The sequence below is a fragment of the Squalius cephalus genome (genome assembly GCF_949319135.1).
Source record: "Squalius cephalus genome assembly, chromosome: 12".
Classification (NCBI taxonomy): domain Eukaryota; kingdom Metazoa; phylum Chordata; class Actinopteri; order Cypriniformes; family Leuciscidae; genus Squalius; species Squalius cephalus.
In genome coordinates, this window is record NC_137133.1 from 18,153,017 (window position 1) to 18,169,865 (window position 16,849).

At 37.4% G+C, this 16,849-nt stretch overlaps 1 protein-coding gene across 1 annotated transcript; it reads left to right on the forward strand.

Moving 5' to 3' along the window:
* Positions 1-614: 614 nt before the first annotated feature.
* Positions 615-16,317, forward strand: ints7 (integrator complex subunit 7). Its single transcript, XM_079888499.1, has 20 exons — positions 615-848; positions 1,036-1,165; positions 1,285-1,431; positions 1,643-1,780; positions 2,320-2,366; positions 2,447-2,646; positions 6,424-6,546; positions 6,641-6,758; positions 6,908-7,042; positions 7,171-7,268; positions 8,234-8,473; positions 8,569-8,706; positions 10,033-10,239; positions 10,356-10,550; positions 11,231-11,334; positions 13,736-13,804; positions 13,955-14,087; positions 14,226-14,324; positions 15,283-15,468; positions 15,596-16,317. The coding sequence occupies exons 1-20, from the start codon at positions 755-757 to the stop codon at positions 15,905-15,907; spliced, it is 2,913 nt and encodes a 970-aa protein (XP_079744625.1). The 5' UTR covers positions 615-754; the 3' UTR covers positions 15,908-16,317.
* Positions 16,318-16,849: the final 532 nt, after the last annotated feature.

Genomic DNA, 16,849 nt, shown 5'->3' on the forward strand with positions numbered 1-16,849 from the left:
GACTGTCATAATTATGAGATTAAAATAGTGAAATTATGACATACTAAAACAATTATGAGATGAAAAGTTACTAAACCATAATTGTAATAAAAAAAATCATGATTTTTTTCATTTATGTCACTATTTCGACATTTTGTTTCATAATTATGACTTCGTAACTCAGGATTTTTATGTCATAATTATGATTTACCAAAGCATGATTTGTTTTTCTTATCTGGCTGAAATATGTGTCGATGCTATTTAATTTGTTTATTAGAGGGGAAATAATTTGCATGTAACTTGCTATTTATGTTATTTTCAATTTATTTGTAAGAATGAAGAATGATTATTTCTGGACATAAAATACAAGACAAAGATCAACATTACTGCTATTTTTATTCATCAATAAAAAAAATAATATGTAAAAAATAATGTGTAAATAATATGAAAGAATATTTATTTATATTTTAAATAAATAAATAAATAAACAAGAGCAAACTTTTATTTAAAAAAATAAATATGTCATAAATATGTTTTTTTATAAAGATAGTGAGACCAGAGCCATAACGCCGACACATAGGCCCCGCCCTCTTTGGTACCCAAACGGTGGTTTTCGCTTCAACGGAAACTAACCCGACGCAACATCCTGGCCACGTGACCTACACTGCAGCCGGGTCACCCACTTCAAACTTTATGCACCAAGTCTATCTAATCTAACAAATAAAATATTGATTAAAAAAGCAGTATATCGTTTCTCGTAGTCTTGTCATAAATAATGTCGCTCTCCGCAGCGCGCTCGTTTCTGTCGGAGGCCGCTTACGGCGAGCAGGAGCTGGACGCCAATTCAGCGCTGATGGAGCTTGATAAAGGTGCTTTTCACAAACACACACAGAGCATGCATGACTGTTTTCATTCATTTATACGTGGCTTATATCATATAAGCTCTATGTGATATAACGCAGCCCTGTGTTTGTTTACATTCAGAGAAAATGAAATCTGTAGATATCCTACCAATGTAATGAAAACATTCCTGTTGTTATTTTTGCACAACCAAAGGTTTAAGGTCTTGTAAGCTGGGCGAGCAATGTGAAGCCGTGGTCCTTTTCCCCAAACTCTTTCAGAAGTATCCCTTTCCCATCCTCATCAACTCAGCTTTCCTGAAACTGGCAGACATCTTTAGACTTGGGTAACTGTGCACATTAAAAAAAAAAAAAAAATCTATATTCATTAGCTTGAGGCTGTCTGTCTTGTTTGGTCTCTGTTATGAAAAGTTCTGAATCTATAAATTAACTCCTGTCAAATTAGGAACAACTTCCTGCGACTCTGTGTGCTGAAGGTCACGCAGCTGAGCGAGAAACACCTGGAGAAGATTCTGAACGTGGACGAGTTTGTCAAAAGAGTGTTTTCCGTCATCCATAGCAATGATCCTGTTGCCAGAGCAATAACTCTCAGGTACTTTCACCTGCGACTGCGAGTGTTTTTCTGCATTCGCCTCCTCAAAATGTTTTGTTTTATTTTACAAAAGTCACACATTTGTTGTCAGCTTCCTAATATTTAATGACATTTCTGTTATCAATTATTCTGTCAAAACGATCTAAGGAAAATGTAACTGTACGTACACACTGTGTCAATATATGTTTTTGTGTCTTGTGCATTTTGACAGGATGTTGGGAAGCTTAGCCTCCATTATTCCAGAGAGGAAAAATGCCCATCACAGCATCCGGCAAAGTCTGGACTCTCATGATAATGTTGAAGTAGAAGCGGCTATTTTTGCAGCTGCTAGTTTCTCTTCACACTCTAAGTAAGTGTCATTTCAAACTGTCATGACATGAAAAAATATTTTGGTTAGGTACTAGTTCATTTTTGGGAAAATATTTAAATTAATTTAGAAGCTGTTTTAGGTGGAAATTTCTTTGAAATGTGAATGTCTATATTTAGGTAATATTTCATTTGATCAATCAATGGAACAGCAAAGGGACTGATTCTTCATGCTCCCTCCCAACCTTTCTTTCACAATATAAGGCTGATGAATCTTGACATTGTCATCCTGGAATATGGACATGATGTGTCTTCCTACATGCTTTTTTATGAAATGAAAAGTTACACACTCCATCAATTAGGGTTAGAAGAACTGTTGCCAAACATATAACATGCTAGAAACATAATAACCACTGCAATAATGATCCAGTCAAGCATTTGCCTATTTAAATCCAAACTTTTTTTTGGGCCGGGCAGGTTATTACAATATTATAAAGTGGGCTGATGGCTATTTAGAGATAGAAAACATGTTGAACGTAAACATTTTAATCATTTGAATCTTTTTTTTTTTTTTTTTAATAGAGATTTTGCTGCAGGGATTTGCAACAAGATTAGTGAAATGATTCAAGGTACGTGATCTCCTCATGTGAGTGATCTTCATTTGTGTAAGTGTTCTCCAGTCTGATGGGTTGTGTGTGTTTGCCTGAAGGATTGGACACTCCAGTGGAGCTGAAGCTGAAGTTGATCCCGATGCTGCAGCACATGCACCATGACGCCAGTCTGGCCTCGTGCAGCAGAGAGTTACTCCAGGAGCTGGTGTCCTCCTACCCGTCCACAGCCATGCTCATCGTCACTCTGCACACCTTCACCCAGCTGGCCACCTCCTCACTCGTCGATATCCCTGAGCAGGTCAGACTGTAGCCATTGTGTCATACATTGTCTTAAAGAGTTAGTTCACCTGCAAATTAAAACTCTGTCATCAATTAATTGTTAAAAGATTGCCATCTCGATTCAAATAGCCGCGTGATCTCGTTCCTAAATGACAACGATTCGCCTGTGTCTATTAAACCTTTAACCAAATCATACTGGAACATTCAAATTCAAATTGTTGTCCCTGCCGCTGATCCAGAGAGAGCAGTTGTCATGTATAGGTATGAAACAGCTTCACAAGCAATGTTTTCAATCACATTGTACCGTTATTTATGTTATATAGAAGAACTGAGATAAAAGTTTATAGTTCGGATATAGACACTGATTTCTACAGATGCAACCTTTATTTTTACATCGCTTAGCCTATAAAAAGCTGGTGCAGCAGTTTGCATTTTACTTTCCTTTTAAATTAGCGTCAATTCACCCTTCGCAGTGAGTTTGATTGACATGCGATCTGACCAATCATAATCCGGCATTTTTGTCTGACAAAGCAGTCAGGAGAGTTAGAAGATTAACGTCGGTGGATTTGAATTTGAATAACGGCGTGTACTGACGTCTTTCCGCGGTTAAAGCAACAGTACTTCTGATGTTCATTCATGTTTATTTGATGCTATAAATTAACCAAAAGATGAACGGTTCACAAGCAGCTTGTTGGAAACTTTTCCTTCGTCAAAGCAGAGACCAGGAGACGTTGGGATATCTTTCAACAGAAGTTACTCTTTATTGAGAACTCGCTGTGCGTTGCTGTAGTCATCAAGTCTAAACTAATGGCAGTGTACATTGTAATTTTATATACATTTCAAGGGGGAGGGATTTATATAGAGGTGGATACACTCGGAACAAAGCATGTAAATGAAGTATACAGGTTTAGGAACCCGCCCTAGACTCTAGAGTGTTACCAATCCTAATCCAATCAGCATAACTATTCAAATGCATAAATGCTAATCCAATCAGCCTAACTATTCAACGACTGGGGCTGAGGCTCGGGCTCCAAGAGCCATTAAGGCCAAAGTGAGAGTCTCAGTAATCTGACTCATTGAACTTACAATAGAGAAAACAGGTCTGGCTCAGTTTATATACAATTGTATTGGAACCTAAATTAAACATTTAATAAATTTGTAATACAACAAGCTTTAACTGAGGCAATCTGTCACGACACATTAAAGAGTCACAAAACAGTATGTCTATTTATGGTTTAATTTTATGGTTTAAATTAAATGTTACCTGCTCGTCCCTGTCTGTCAGCGCGCTGTCAGTGTCCTCACTCTAAAAAAATATTTTCATGATTTGTTATCACAACTTTTTATCTTTTGTCAAATCAACTTAGATAGTTAATGTGGTTCAGATAACATAATATTTTGAGTGTATGTTAATTAAACCAATCTCCTTCATTGTATTAACTAAAATTTTTAATTTCAACGAACTCAACATTTTACTATATTTTCGGATATAAACACTGATTTCTACGGAAACAACCAAAATTTAGTAGCCTGACATCATCATACTCAGATTCTAGTCAGAATATGAGTCTGATACTGCTCCATTGGGCTGTGATTATGGGGCGTGTTTCAACCAAACCAGGAAGGAAAATGCCTCTGCACTCAATTGGATAGACCTACAGCCAATCAGAGCTACGGAGTAAGTGACGTATGTTCTTCATTCATCTTTCCGATTGACAAATGCCTTGATCGCGGTTCTCTGTTCCTCTTTTAAAATGAATGCGCTGTCGATATTTTCTATAACAGACACGATGGCGGAATCTACACATCTCAATTCTCCAGCGGCAGCCATTTTTGTTGTAAACGAATTCAACCCAAGCGCACTTTGGTGACGTGGATGATTACGTTACTGTTGCTCTTCTGTCCATCATCGTATAAAGTAGGGCTGGGTAAAAAATATCGATTTCTTGATTTTAATCGATTCTCATTTTTACGAAACGATATCGATTCTTAAATCCCAAGAATCGATTAGTCATCCTGTTTTCAGTTGATGAATGAATGGAACATTGATGCGCGCATCCCATCCAATAAATCGCAATAATCTTTGTGCTTTGTTATTATTGATATGAAACAAAGTCTCAGACTTCAAATTACGTCCATTTTCTTACGAAATTCAAAAACATAATGACCGTTTTGGCGCTGTGGCGTGAGATCGCTCTGGCGCAGATCAGCTCTAGAGAAGCAGCAGCGCGGAGCGGACACGACCTTCTCTTCCGCCTTAATAATACCAGTTACAGCGTGAAATAAACATGAATGAGCATCTGAAAGTGTGTTAAAATCTTATCTTCGATAAGTTGTGAGTACAACTTATCGAAGTCCGTATCATGTCACATGGAATCGCTCAATCACTGTTTCAACCGTGGAAAGACGTTAGTAAACAATGTCATGTAACGTCACATTTACCTCAGAAAAAACATATCCAGTGACTATAAACTCGTTAGTCAGCTAGAAAAATTAGCTCTAGAGAGGAGCATTTTGTTAAATATATGCACCATATTATTATAATTATTAATGTTCTTCAATATTAATGCATGTTTAAATCTGTGAAGTTTTTTATGACAGCCACCATTTAAATTTTTATATAATTTTATATAACTTTATTATTATACAAATAAATAAAAGTTTATTTTAAGTGTTTGTATACAAATCAGTTAATTTTTACTTTCAATATTATAGTAGGCTAATGAAGCCTATAGGCTACAACTGACTCCCATAGTTTACAATAATAGTTAAGAGATTTGTTTTCCTTGAGAAAATTTGCCATGTATTGTACCTGATATCCAAAATAATCAATATTGAATCGAATCGAAATCGTAATCGAATCGAATCGCAAGCTTGTGAATCGAAATCGAATCGAATTGTGAAATTTGTGTCAATACCCAGCCCTAGTATAAAGCCCGCCCTGACAATTTGATTGGTCCGAACAGTTCTGGTTCGTGCATAGTTGTTTCTTAACGGATCAAGTCCAGACCGAACTTCCCGACCTCAAATGTTGTGGGCGGGGCTAAGTTCGGCTGGCATCCAGGCAAAAAATTCACCTTTTGAAAGTAACATGACGCTTCAAATAAAGATTGTATCAATTGCATCGTTACACCAGTAGGTGGCGACAAGTGACTTATAAAGAAATGTACTTGTCACTGAATCGTTCACTCAAGAGACTCGTTCAAAAAACGCTGTTTCATCCAGTAAGTGAGTCATTGAATCATTCAATTCATTCAAACCCATCTTGATTCTAGATTCATTGGACATTTGAAATAGTCAGAAACATTTGTCAGAACCTATAGTAAATTACATGTTATTTTGTTAATCATGGGAGAATTGTGATCGCTGTTTGAAACCAAAAAACTCTAATCCTCAGGTCATTCCAAACCAATAAGACTTTGGTTCGTCTTCGAAAAACAAGATAATTTTAATGAAATCTGAGAGATTTCTGTCCCTCCATTGACATTCTATGCAACTACCATTTTGTCACTTCAAAAAGCTCATAAAGAGATCGTAAAACTAACCCATATGAATCGAGCGCTTTGGTCCAAATTTCCTGAAGCGACTCAATCAATGGAGGGACAGAAATCTCTCATTTTTGGGCAAACTCTCCCTTTAACGATTAAACTTGAAAGACAGTGAATTTAATATACTGTATTTACAGCAAAAATATATATTTTACTGTGAAGTAAAATAGTGATGTGTCTTTGGATGGGAATGTGCAGTTCATTCCTCCTTATACAAATCTCCCCCTCCCCTTTTTTTTGTCTTGTAGATTCGTCTTCTTCTCCAGTACTTGAAGGAGGACCCCAGAAAAGCAGTGAAAAGACTCGCCATTCAGGATCTCAAGCTCTTGGCTAAAAAAGCTCCTCACTTGTGGACCAGGAAGAACATACAGGTCAGAGAGTCATAGATGTTCATGGGACAGTCAGCTGGTTCATTTCTTACTAGTAAATGTCGATATATATCATTTCCATTATATGTGTTTGTAGGTGCTATGCGAGTGCGCTCTCAGCACCCCATACAACAGTCTGAAGCTGGGAATGCTCTCTGTCCTCTCCACACTATCTGGTACCATCGCTATTAAACACTACTTCAGCCCTAATACAGGTACACTACAGACTCAAGCTATATCAAACATACGTTAACTTTATTAAAAATGCTTTTATGCAAGTGTATGCAAAAGATTTCATGAGGTATATTTACATTTCTCATGTAACAACGTGAGTTTAACCACCTAATCTTTCTGGATGTCGCAGGTGAGGCGTCTCCTGCACCCCGTCACACTGACCTGGTGAAGCTGGCACAGGAGTGCTGTTACCATAGTAACTTGGCAGTGGCAGCCCATGGAATCACAGTGTTGACCAGCATCGCTGTTTCTTGTCCAGAGAAAGGTGTGTTTCTTCTCTCCAATAATTAAATTTGGCTTGTAAAGACTCAAAGGATATCCTTAGCCTTCACTTTAATATTGAGAATGTTTAAACGAAAAATAACGTTGTTTTTAATCTGAATATTTTGTCAGAGGTCATCCAGCTGGAACAAGAAACAGTGATGGGGATGGAGTCTCTCATTCTGCTCTGCAGTCAAGATGACAGTAAAACTGCACAGGCGACACTTAAAGTGAGTGTCAATCAAAGGTTTACAGGTCTTAGAGTATGTGACTTATGTTGACTTACCTCAAAGTTGATGCTTCAAAATGAACATGACTTATGACATAAATGTCTTCTGATGCAAAACAATATGTGCGTGTGAGAAAAATACTAACATGTTTAACTTTTTAAACTTTAAACCATCTCTTCCGGCCAACTGTCATATACATTTTGCATGGCTTTTAAAGCATCCACTTTGAGCATATTTGGTTGATCACTTTCTCTCTGCCACAATCCTCCCATCTGCTATGATTGGTCAAGATGGTTTATCCCACAGTGCGGTCGAATTTACTGATGTTCGGCAAATGTTTCATGAGCGAAATCCAGTCATTTCTATATGAATCCATGTTCCCAAACATATTTCGCAAAGTGTTACATGGATGATGTATTGACCAACAGAAAGCTGTTTGGTTTGAAAAGTTCATATATTGCTACACTGTTGACAATAGACAGTGGACCTTTTTTGCCTGCAGAATTTCCAAGAGGTCCTCGCAGCACCCTGTAGTGCGATTAGATCCACCAAATAGTGAATCTTGTAACATGCATGTCCATGTTATTGTGTATTTTGAAGACCTTATGGTCTATTTGATGATAATATGGTGTACTTTGAATGCATGTAGAGTAGCTACCAAAACATACATTTTCCTTAATTCAGGCAAGAAACAACTTTAACCAAACAAAGAGAACGTGACCACTAAATATACACACAATAAACAGAAACAAAAAAGTTTTTATGATTATATTAAATTATATTAGACTACATGGAATATTCGTGCTTTTAAATTTGATTTGTCACTATGAACCCTTTGAGTGAACTGCCAAAAATCTAAAAGATGCTTTTAGAAATGGTGAAAAGCCACGTCCACCCTATTTCGTCCCTGCAGTTTATGTTGAGTATTTTTAAGTCTTGAATTGTTACGTTTTGTTTGAACCCAGACGGCGCTCACCTCTTTGGTGAAGATGTTGAAGAGCTGTCCTCATCTCAGTCAGAGCTCTGTGGATCTCCTGCTGGGACAGCTGCACTGCGCATGTGACTCCGCACGGGTGCTCATGTGTCAGGCTCTGGCTGCTATTGCCACCCAGCAGCCGGTGCTGGCAGAGGGAATGCTGGGAGATCTGCTGGACCTCTTCAGGGTGGCGAGTCACAGAACCTCAGAGAAACAGCAGGAGCTTCTGGTGAGCAAGTACAGAAATGATGTCCAACTGTAGCTCTTAAAGTCTCAATTTCCTAAAATGTTCCCAAGAGTTATTTGTTTTGTTGCTTTTCGTAGGTTTCCTTGGCAACAGTATTATTCGTGGCCAGTCAGGCCTCACTCTCAGCTGAGGTGAAGACGGTGATCAGGCAGCAGTTGGAGAATGTGGCCAATGGTTGGACTGTGTACCGCATTGCCAGACAGGCCTCCCGCATGGTGAGCCCACTTCGACTTCACTGGATGTTGTCTTTTATGAATCAATAGTTGGGTTTAAATATAAACTTTAAAGGGATAGTTCACCCAAAAATAAAAATTTGCTTTTTACTCGCCCTCATCTTGTTCTAATCCTCTTTTTTCTGTGCAACACAAAATATAGAATGTAGGTAACCAAACAGTTTTGGTTACCATTGACTTCAGTTGGATGGACAAAACATGCAATGATGCATTTCTCAAAATATCTTCTTTTATGTCTTTAAATAAGATTTACAGCAGTGTCCTGTAGTTTGACATGGTAAAATTGTAAAATAGTGTCATTTTTTTTTTGTGATTCTTGTATACATGGAGTTTTTAGGATTACATTAAAGGTTGTATCAGTGATTTCAGGCCCAAACATAAATTATCACATTCATCTAATCTTTCCTAACGATCCGCTAGCTGCCCGCCCCATAAGCATGCCGTCAAAAAAACCCGTCTCTGTAGGCAGCCTAGGCTCTGAGATCTGCACACAAAAACAACTGGTTTCGCCAACCACTCAAAACAAAATAAATAGTGTTCCATCCAATCACCGACAGGGGTGGGTGTTGTGAGGCAAAACCTATTTTGTTTTGGCAAAAACTATTATCTTTTATTGTTAAAGATTTTAACCTAAAAACGTAAAAAAAAAATAAAAGTGCATTTTTGTCCTACCCATATATCATATTGTTTTATTTAAAAATTTGGTAACACTTTATTGTACAGTGTCCTTAATACACGTTACATGTAGCTTCTACAGTAATTGTTATAAATTGTGCATAATTACTTGCAACTAACCCTAAGTCAAAGCCTATTCCTAACCCTACATGTAGTTAATTATTATTATTACTCATACTTAAATGTATAATTACACTGTAACAAGGACACCTTAAAATATGTGTAACCTAACATTTTGCTGACCTTTTTATATATTTACTGTACATATAATTCCAGACATTCATCCTCCATAGTGAACCGTATGTTCACATCTTGTTCTGACATTTATTTAGCTTTTTCAGGATAATAAAAAAAAAAAAATAATTCCATGAAAACGATCATGATATATTCACTGTACTGTACAATTTAAATATATATTTTTATATTTGGGCTATTATAGTGAAAGAAAATGTCACAATGCACAAAATCATTTTATTTATTATGTGTGTTTCTATATACATGTATTTCTATTATTATTTATTGTAGAATATTGTGACCTGGATAGTTCTTCATGAGATTCACTCAGACAGGTTTGTTGATGTATTTGCGCTATAAAGGTAAAATTACTTAAATTGTTTTTTAATTCGTCCACAGGGCTGCCATGATTTTTCCAGGGAGTTGTACCAGAGCCTTCGCACCCGCGTGGCCTCAGAGCACTTCTACTTCTGGCTGAACAGTCTGATGGAGTTCTCTCAGGCCGAGCAGTGCCTCAGTGGGCTTTCAGATGGAGACTACAGCGCGGCCATGAGCGCCATCTCTGAAGCACTCAAATCCTACCAGAAGGGAATCGCGTCTCTCATGGTTAGGATCCGCCAGTCATGCTCTTTTCTTTTGCAACTGGTTTTGTCCATTTCTCTTATTTTCAGTTATTTTCATATTGAAGCACAGAACTGATTATAATCACATTCTGCCTTCAGGCCGCCAGTACGCCGCTGAGTCCTCTGGCGTTCCAGTGTGAGTTTGTGAAGCTGCGTATAGACACTCTTCAGGCGCTGTCCCAGCTCATCTGCACCTGCAACAGTCTGAAGACCAGCCCACCTCCTGCCATCGCCACCACCATCGCTCTGTCCTCGGGCAGCGAACTGCAGCGCTGCGGGCGCATTTCAACACAGGTGCTGGAAAACATAAACAGTCAAACTAAAAATTATTCAGACTCCAGATATAATTTTTGATATTTTTTATTGGTGGGTGTAGGACACTGTAGTTTATGTATGTGAGGATAGTAAAATAAAGTAAAGTAATCTGTGACATGTTATACCCCAAAAAAATTCTTCATAGAGTGGACGACTAGTAAAATGTATAAATATTTGGGACCAAAAATGATTCAGACACTTTGACCTGACCATGTTTTCTTAAGTGTTTTTCTTTAATTGCTAATGTGACCTTTTACACCACAGTCTGATAAAAATTAAGCATTGCTTAGTAATTGGTTGACCTAAATTGGTATTATCTAATTGTGTACTTTAACAGCTGACAGCTATTCAACCTAATTCATTTGTGAGACAGCCTAACCGAAGGATGGCCAAAACCAGTGAATTATCAACTGATTTGATAACTCTGAGTTCTTGTCATATTTTATTACCATTTTCGAAACTATAGCGAATAAACTATGATAATGTGAGAAATGTTGAAGGTATCTGAATACATTTTGGTTTGACTGTACATCTCTATTCCTGCATATTTTTTATTTCTCTGATTTCCTAAGTATTTTAAGAAAAATTATGTCTAGGAATTGCTTATGAGGATGGCATGTTTATTGTATGCTGCTGCTTTTTTTTGTGGATTTGATCAGATGAAATTATCCATGGATGAATTTCGAAGTCTGGCGGCTCGCTATGCTGACCTGTATCAGTCTTCGTTTGATGCCGACTACGCCACCCTCCGTAATGTTGAACTGTATCCTTTTTCTCTTGGGGAACGATCTGAGACCGATGGCATAAAATGCTCAGATTAGTTTTACAAGTTTACTTCTATTTTTTTTTCTTTAAAGGTGAAATATGTAAGATTTTTATGTTAAAATAATTCTCTTAAACTAGTTCATTGATTACTATTAGTATGCCATTCATGGGGTTTATTTCCCCTAAAACTGTAAACGCTGAGCATCCCAGACACCATCTAAACACTGAGAGCGCTCCGCTCACATCTGAGTTCCTTTCAGCTCAGCCTATAGTGTGATTTTGGGGGCGAGGCTAATGTAGCAGGCGGAGCCAGACCATGGCTGACACGGTACATGGGAAAAGACATTCAGCTTCGGGTACGGAAAGCACAAGCCAAAATTCACTGCATTTAGACCTTTAAAGAATAAAAAGTTTGTGAACACATCAATGTGAATGGGGCATTGCGATGCAACATACAATTGTAAGGGAAACAGGTCAATTTAGATCAAATGGTATTATTCATTAATTTATAGGGAATTTTGAAAGATTCACTTTTTTTACGGCCGAGCAAATGACTCATCCAGCGTTCATTTGAACGGGCCGTAACCATCAGCTCTGGAGCGGATATAAATATCCAAACTATAGTGAAAACACTATTTATTAGCACGGTAACATGGGTCAACAGTTTAAGGCGTTAAAAAAGTATTGTGGATGTTTGAAGTTGGACCTGTGCAGCAAAACTTAACTTAGAACCGAGACTCTTAACGGAAAAGAAAAGAAACTAAGTAAGAGAAAGAAAAGTGAGACGAGAGTAGTTAGATGGCTTGAAAGAAATTGTTTAACTTATGTTCTTCTGATCTTGATCTGCCTCTTCATCTACATGGCTTCTCTACATAGTCTAAATCGTCTTCTAATGCTTTGTTCGTGTCCTAAGGTTTTAAACTCAAATGTTTGTCCAGCCTCATGAATGAGTTCTGACCCGATTAGCCACTGTCTTTAGTTCAGAGGTGGCTGTTTCTCCTCCTCTCATCATAAATTACACCTTATCTGATTAGACCCCTGGTGTCTTAACTTCCCAGCTCTAGAAGAGAGTGCAAAGAGTACAGTTTAGAAATGATTTCTTATAATAAGAATATGACACATCTTACACAGATTTTAATCTAGCCATCTTCTGAATTATGAACAGACACACACAATGGTACCAAGCAAGGCACCGTTTCAATCAGCCATTCAATAGTTATAACAATTGCATGAATTATGTGTGATCTAAGTATAATAGTCACGTTTATAGGTTTTAGACATGATATAGAAGCATCGTTTTGGGATGATCTTATGTATTTTGATATGTGAAGTCTGAATCTCTGTGGGTTTTAAGAGATTTCCACCATGGGGTCGCTCAGAGATTTTTAAGAAAAGGAAGGTCTGTTTTAAGTCTCTGTCATGGGATCAAACTACCTCTGATGTTATCTTTGTGGGGCTCGAGCTGTGCCATCTCCGAACCAATCCGTCTTTTACCAACTACCTAACAATGGCAACGTTCTTCCTTTAGCTAGGCTCTCTTTGAAGCTTGCATGGCCACAAAGTACTTAGCTGGGGGGTTCTTTAGTTAGCTCAGACTGGCTGGAGCCCACACATTATTTATGGTCCTAGATTGTAGATTTGGGGTCTGGAGTGTTGATTTGTGTGGAATTTTGTTTGAATGCATCATCTGGAAGATTAATTTGTGTTTGGTTCGCCCTCAAATCCTACACAATGGATGCTTCAATACCACACAACATCATCATGCACCCATTCAGAAAGACAAATGTACAAAATGTGCTCGGTGATGAAACATTGGATGAGTTTATTTTAGATGCTCGTCTAGACAGAGTGTTAGCCTACTCAGTTGCTTATCATGACATATAGCAACACAGCTAAAAGTATTTCTAATATGTTTGGAGCTTTTATTGAAAGTAGCCTGATTTGACCTGTTGAGACATTTCTTCAAGTACCCGTAAGAGCTGTATTTGTGCTGTTTGAGTTGGGGATGGTGCGATGCACTTTTGCAAGATTGTTTGAAAATATGCTGTATTTTTGTAATTCCGCTAGGTGCCACTAGTGTCGCAGAAACATACTTCACCTTTAAGACTGTTCAACTTTTTTTAAGTCAGTTACATAAAAACGTGAACTGGTCTAATTCGAATCTGAAAAGAATCTTGGCTAACTGCTAGTTGATAAGACTTGTTGTTAAGACATACAATGTGTCTGAAATCACATATTGTACAGTATACTAATTTTGTACGTAATACATTAGTGATTTGTTTGGATTAGATTAGTTTATAATGTTATAAGGTTTTTAAGATATTGTAAATATGGTGTTCATAAATGAATCTCAAGCTGCTCTGCAAAACATATGTACTTTCCTTAAAGCTTTTCTCAAGACAACAGCAAAGCTGCTTGCTTGTATCTCATGTTATTGAGGCTTTAATAATTGATCCGCAAACGGCCAGGTAAGAATACTCTAACTCATGAATCCGTAAAATGAATCTTAACTTTAAACAGATGCTTCAAATATTTATTGTGGGATTTTGACAAGATGTTTGGGAGATTTTTATACGTTTTAATATTTCATTGGCACGTTGTAATGACATCTGGTTCAGTTTCCAGGAGTTCGGCACACATGGATCGGTTCTGGCAGAGAGCGAGTATGAACTGAGAATGCTGGCTGTGTTCAATCACGTCCTGGAGGAAGTGGAAAACTTAAGCAGGAAGCACCCTCCTGTCTCTTACCTGGTAATGTTGAAGTGTTTCCATTGGTCGACTTTCCATGTCTGCAGATCTATTTGGATTCACTTGTCCTAGACATCATCTCCCTTTCAATTTTCTGTTTCTCGGGTTTTTTAAATTTGTCTTTTTACTATCCGTTTCAAGCACACTGGCTGCCTGTGTGATGCCGTGATTGCCATTTTGAAGGTACCACTGTCATTCCAGAGATATTTCTTCCAGAAGCTTCAGTCCACCAGCATTAAAGTAAGTAATCTGTATAATGCCACTTTTAAAAATAATTGAATAATTGACTGTGGTTGAGACTCCTTCACCTGCATAACTCTTGTGCAAAGTTTGCAAATTTCATGTGATATCCACAGGATTTCCATTTGGGTTGAAATATTTCTATGCAAGGTGACGTTTTTCTTCATCACCAACTCCATCTTTGCTCACAAAATGATAGAAGAAGATTATTGTTTCCTTTAATAATTATATAAATATATATATCTCTATCACAGTCTGACGATATGATTATGGAGCATATCGACCAGCACTATACTATAAATGCTATAGATGTGCACAAGAAAACCTGTGTTCGAGTCTCAGCCTGAGGTTCATGCTTATTTGTTCATCAATGACGTCATCAGCGACTAGTCGACGTCGACTCAACTTTAATCACATAAATGTCGACTTGAAGTCGGTCAACCCCAATATATAATTTCTATAAAATATTTTACATTTTATACACACACACACACACACATACACACATATATATATATATATATATATACATATATGTATGTGTGTATATATATATATATATATATATATATATATATATATATATATATATATATATATATATATATGTATGTGTATATATATATATATATGTATATATATATATATATATATATATATATATATATAATTTTTTTTTTATTATTATTATTTTTTTATATATATTTTTTTATTTATTTATATTTTATATATATATATATATATAGCCTTGAAAATTGAGTAAGATTATTAAAATTTAGTAGCATTCAAGTACAAGTTGTAATATAGTATATTTCCTCAAGTACTTTACATCCATGTCTGTTACTATATAGAATGATAAATAGCCCTCTGTGCTCAATTCATGACTTTTCTTTTTGTAAATTTCAAACTGTCTGAAAGGTTAGACTTTTATATCATTTTAAAATGATTTTTGTTTTAGCTTGCCCTCTCTCCATCTCCTCGTACCCCCAACGAGCCAATCCCAGTGCAGAACAACCAGCAGTTGACTTTAAAGGTGGAGGGGGTGGTACAGCATGGCTCCACTCCGGGACTGTTCCGGAAGATTCAGGCGGTCTGCCTTAAAGTCAGCTCTACTCTACAGACAAAACCAGGATCAGACTTCAAGGTGAGTTCAACCCAGAGTCCAAGTTTCTTTTGGATCACATTGTTGATCATCTAATGCAGTTGTTCTCAGCTGGTGGGAAACAACATTTCTCAGTTGCGTACTCTCATGTTCTCAACTTTGATTTTAGATTCCTCTTGATTCCAAGACCAATGAGATTGAGCAGAAAGTGGAGCCTCATAATGATTACTTCAGCACACAGTTCCTGCTCAACTTCTCCATCCTCGGCACACACATGGTCTCTGTTGAAGCCTCAGTTGTAGACACCAGTGGGATCGAATGGAAGACAGGACCAAAAACCACTGTGTCAGTAAAGTCTATGGAAGACCCTTATTCCCAGCAGCTGCGACATCAGTTACAGCAGCAGCAGCAGCAGCAGCAGACGACGACAACCGGGCCTCAGCCAGGACCCCAGAGGAACATATGTGCCCGCTTCCAGTGACCTCCAACCTCATCGACTGCTTACTGCCTGTATTTTACTCATTCATAGTCTTTCTTATTTGTGTTCTTCAGTGTTTTGCGTGAGTGAGCGAGTGAACTGCTATCTGGCTAATTTGTCTTTGTGTAATAATAAATAGGCTCACATTTTTCTTCTGTTGTATACTTCCATAAGTCTCTTTGTAAATGCCTAGTAAAATAACTTAACTAAAATATTGTCTTTATTGCATTATGGGTCTCCTTACTTGGTTTCACCGTTATGGTGGATCGGAACAATCCTAAAGAATGATTTGTTTCAGAAGAGGAGTATTACTTCCACGTTAAGTGTCAGACTATAATTTAGACTTAAGTTTTGTCAGGTACAAATTAGTCCATTATCTTCTGTGGTAGATATATTAAAGTCCCCCTGAGGTGAAAATCAAGTTTTTAATGTCGTTTATGTGGTGTTTTTAATATGCTTTAAGACAAATATGTACAAATTAATGTCAACACCATTGCTCAGTATTTTATCCTTAAAACTGCAGTGAACCAAAGACAGTCTCAAAAACTAAGTTTGAAATCGCTGGTGTTTCTGACGTCACAAACTACCTTGTAACCAATCACGTCATCGTGTGATCGTCAACAAGTGGATCTCTGAGCTGGGGCCCGTTCTTCGTACATTGCTTAAAACATCCGAGATCAAATTACACATTCAAGATAATATCATCGTGCTAATCATGATCTGGCTAATTAGGTTATTCGAACACACCTGCCGGATATGAGTATAGCTGGATTGAGTTATCTGAGATAATTGCGCGTTCATGCGCTGATTTAAAAGGGGATATGTATCGATGGTAGAAACATTGATCAGCAACGCTGCTATTGGCTGCTCAGCGTGGCCAAAGGGCGCGCTCAGTTTTTCTCCTCAGCAGAGCAAGAACTAATAGTCAAAGTTTATTCGGAATTT

What these genes read in the sequence shown, in the direction of transcription:
- ints7 (XM_079888499.1), top strand. Translation starts at nt 755, where the DNA reads ATGTCGCTCTCCGCAGCGCGCTCGTTTCTGTCGGAGGCCGCTTACGGC. An exon ending in ACCCTCCGTAATGTTGAACT is followed by an intron (nt 11,335 to 13,735) that starts GTATCCTTTTTC and finishes GCTTTTCTCAAG; the next exon opens with ACAACAGCAAAGCTGCTTGC. An exon ending in ACCCTCCTGTCTCTTACCTG is followed by an intron (nt 14,088 to 14,225) that starts GTAATGTTGAAG and finishes ATCCGTTTCAAG; the next exon opens with CACACTGGCTGCCTGTGTGA.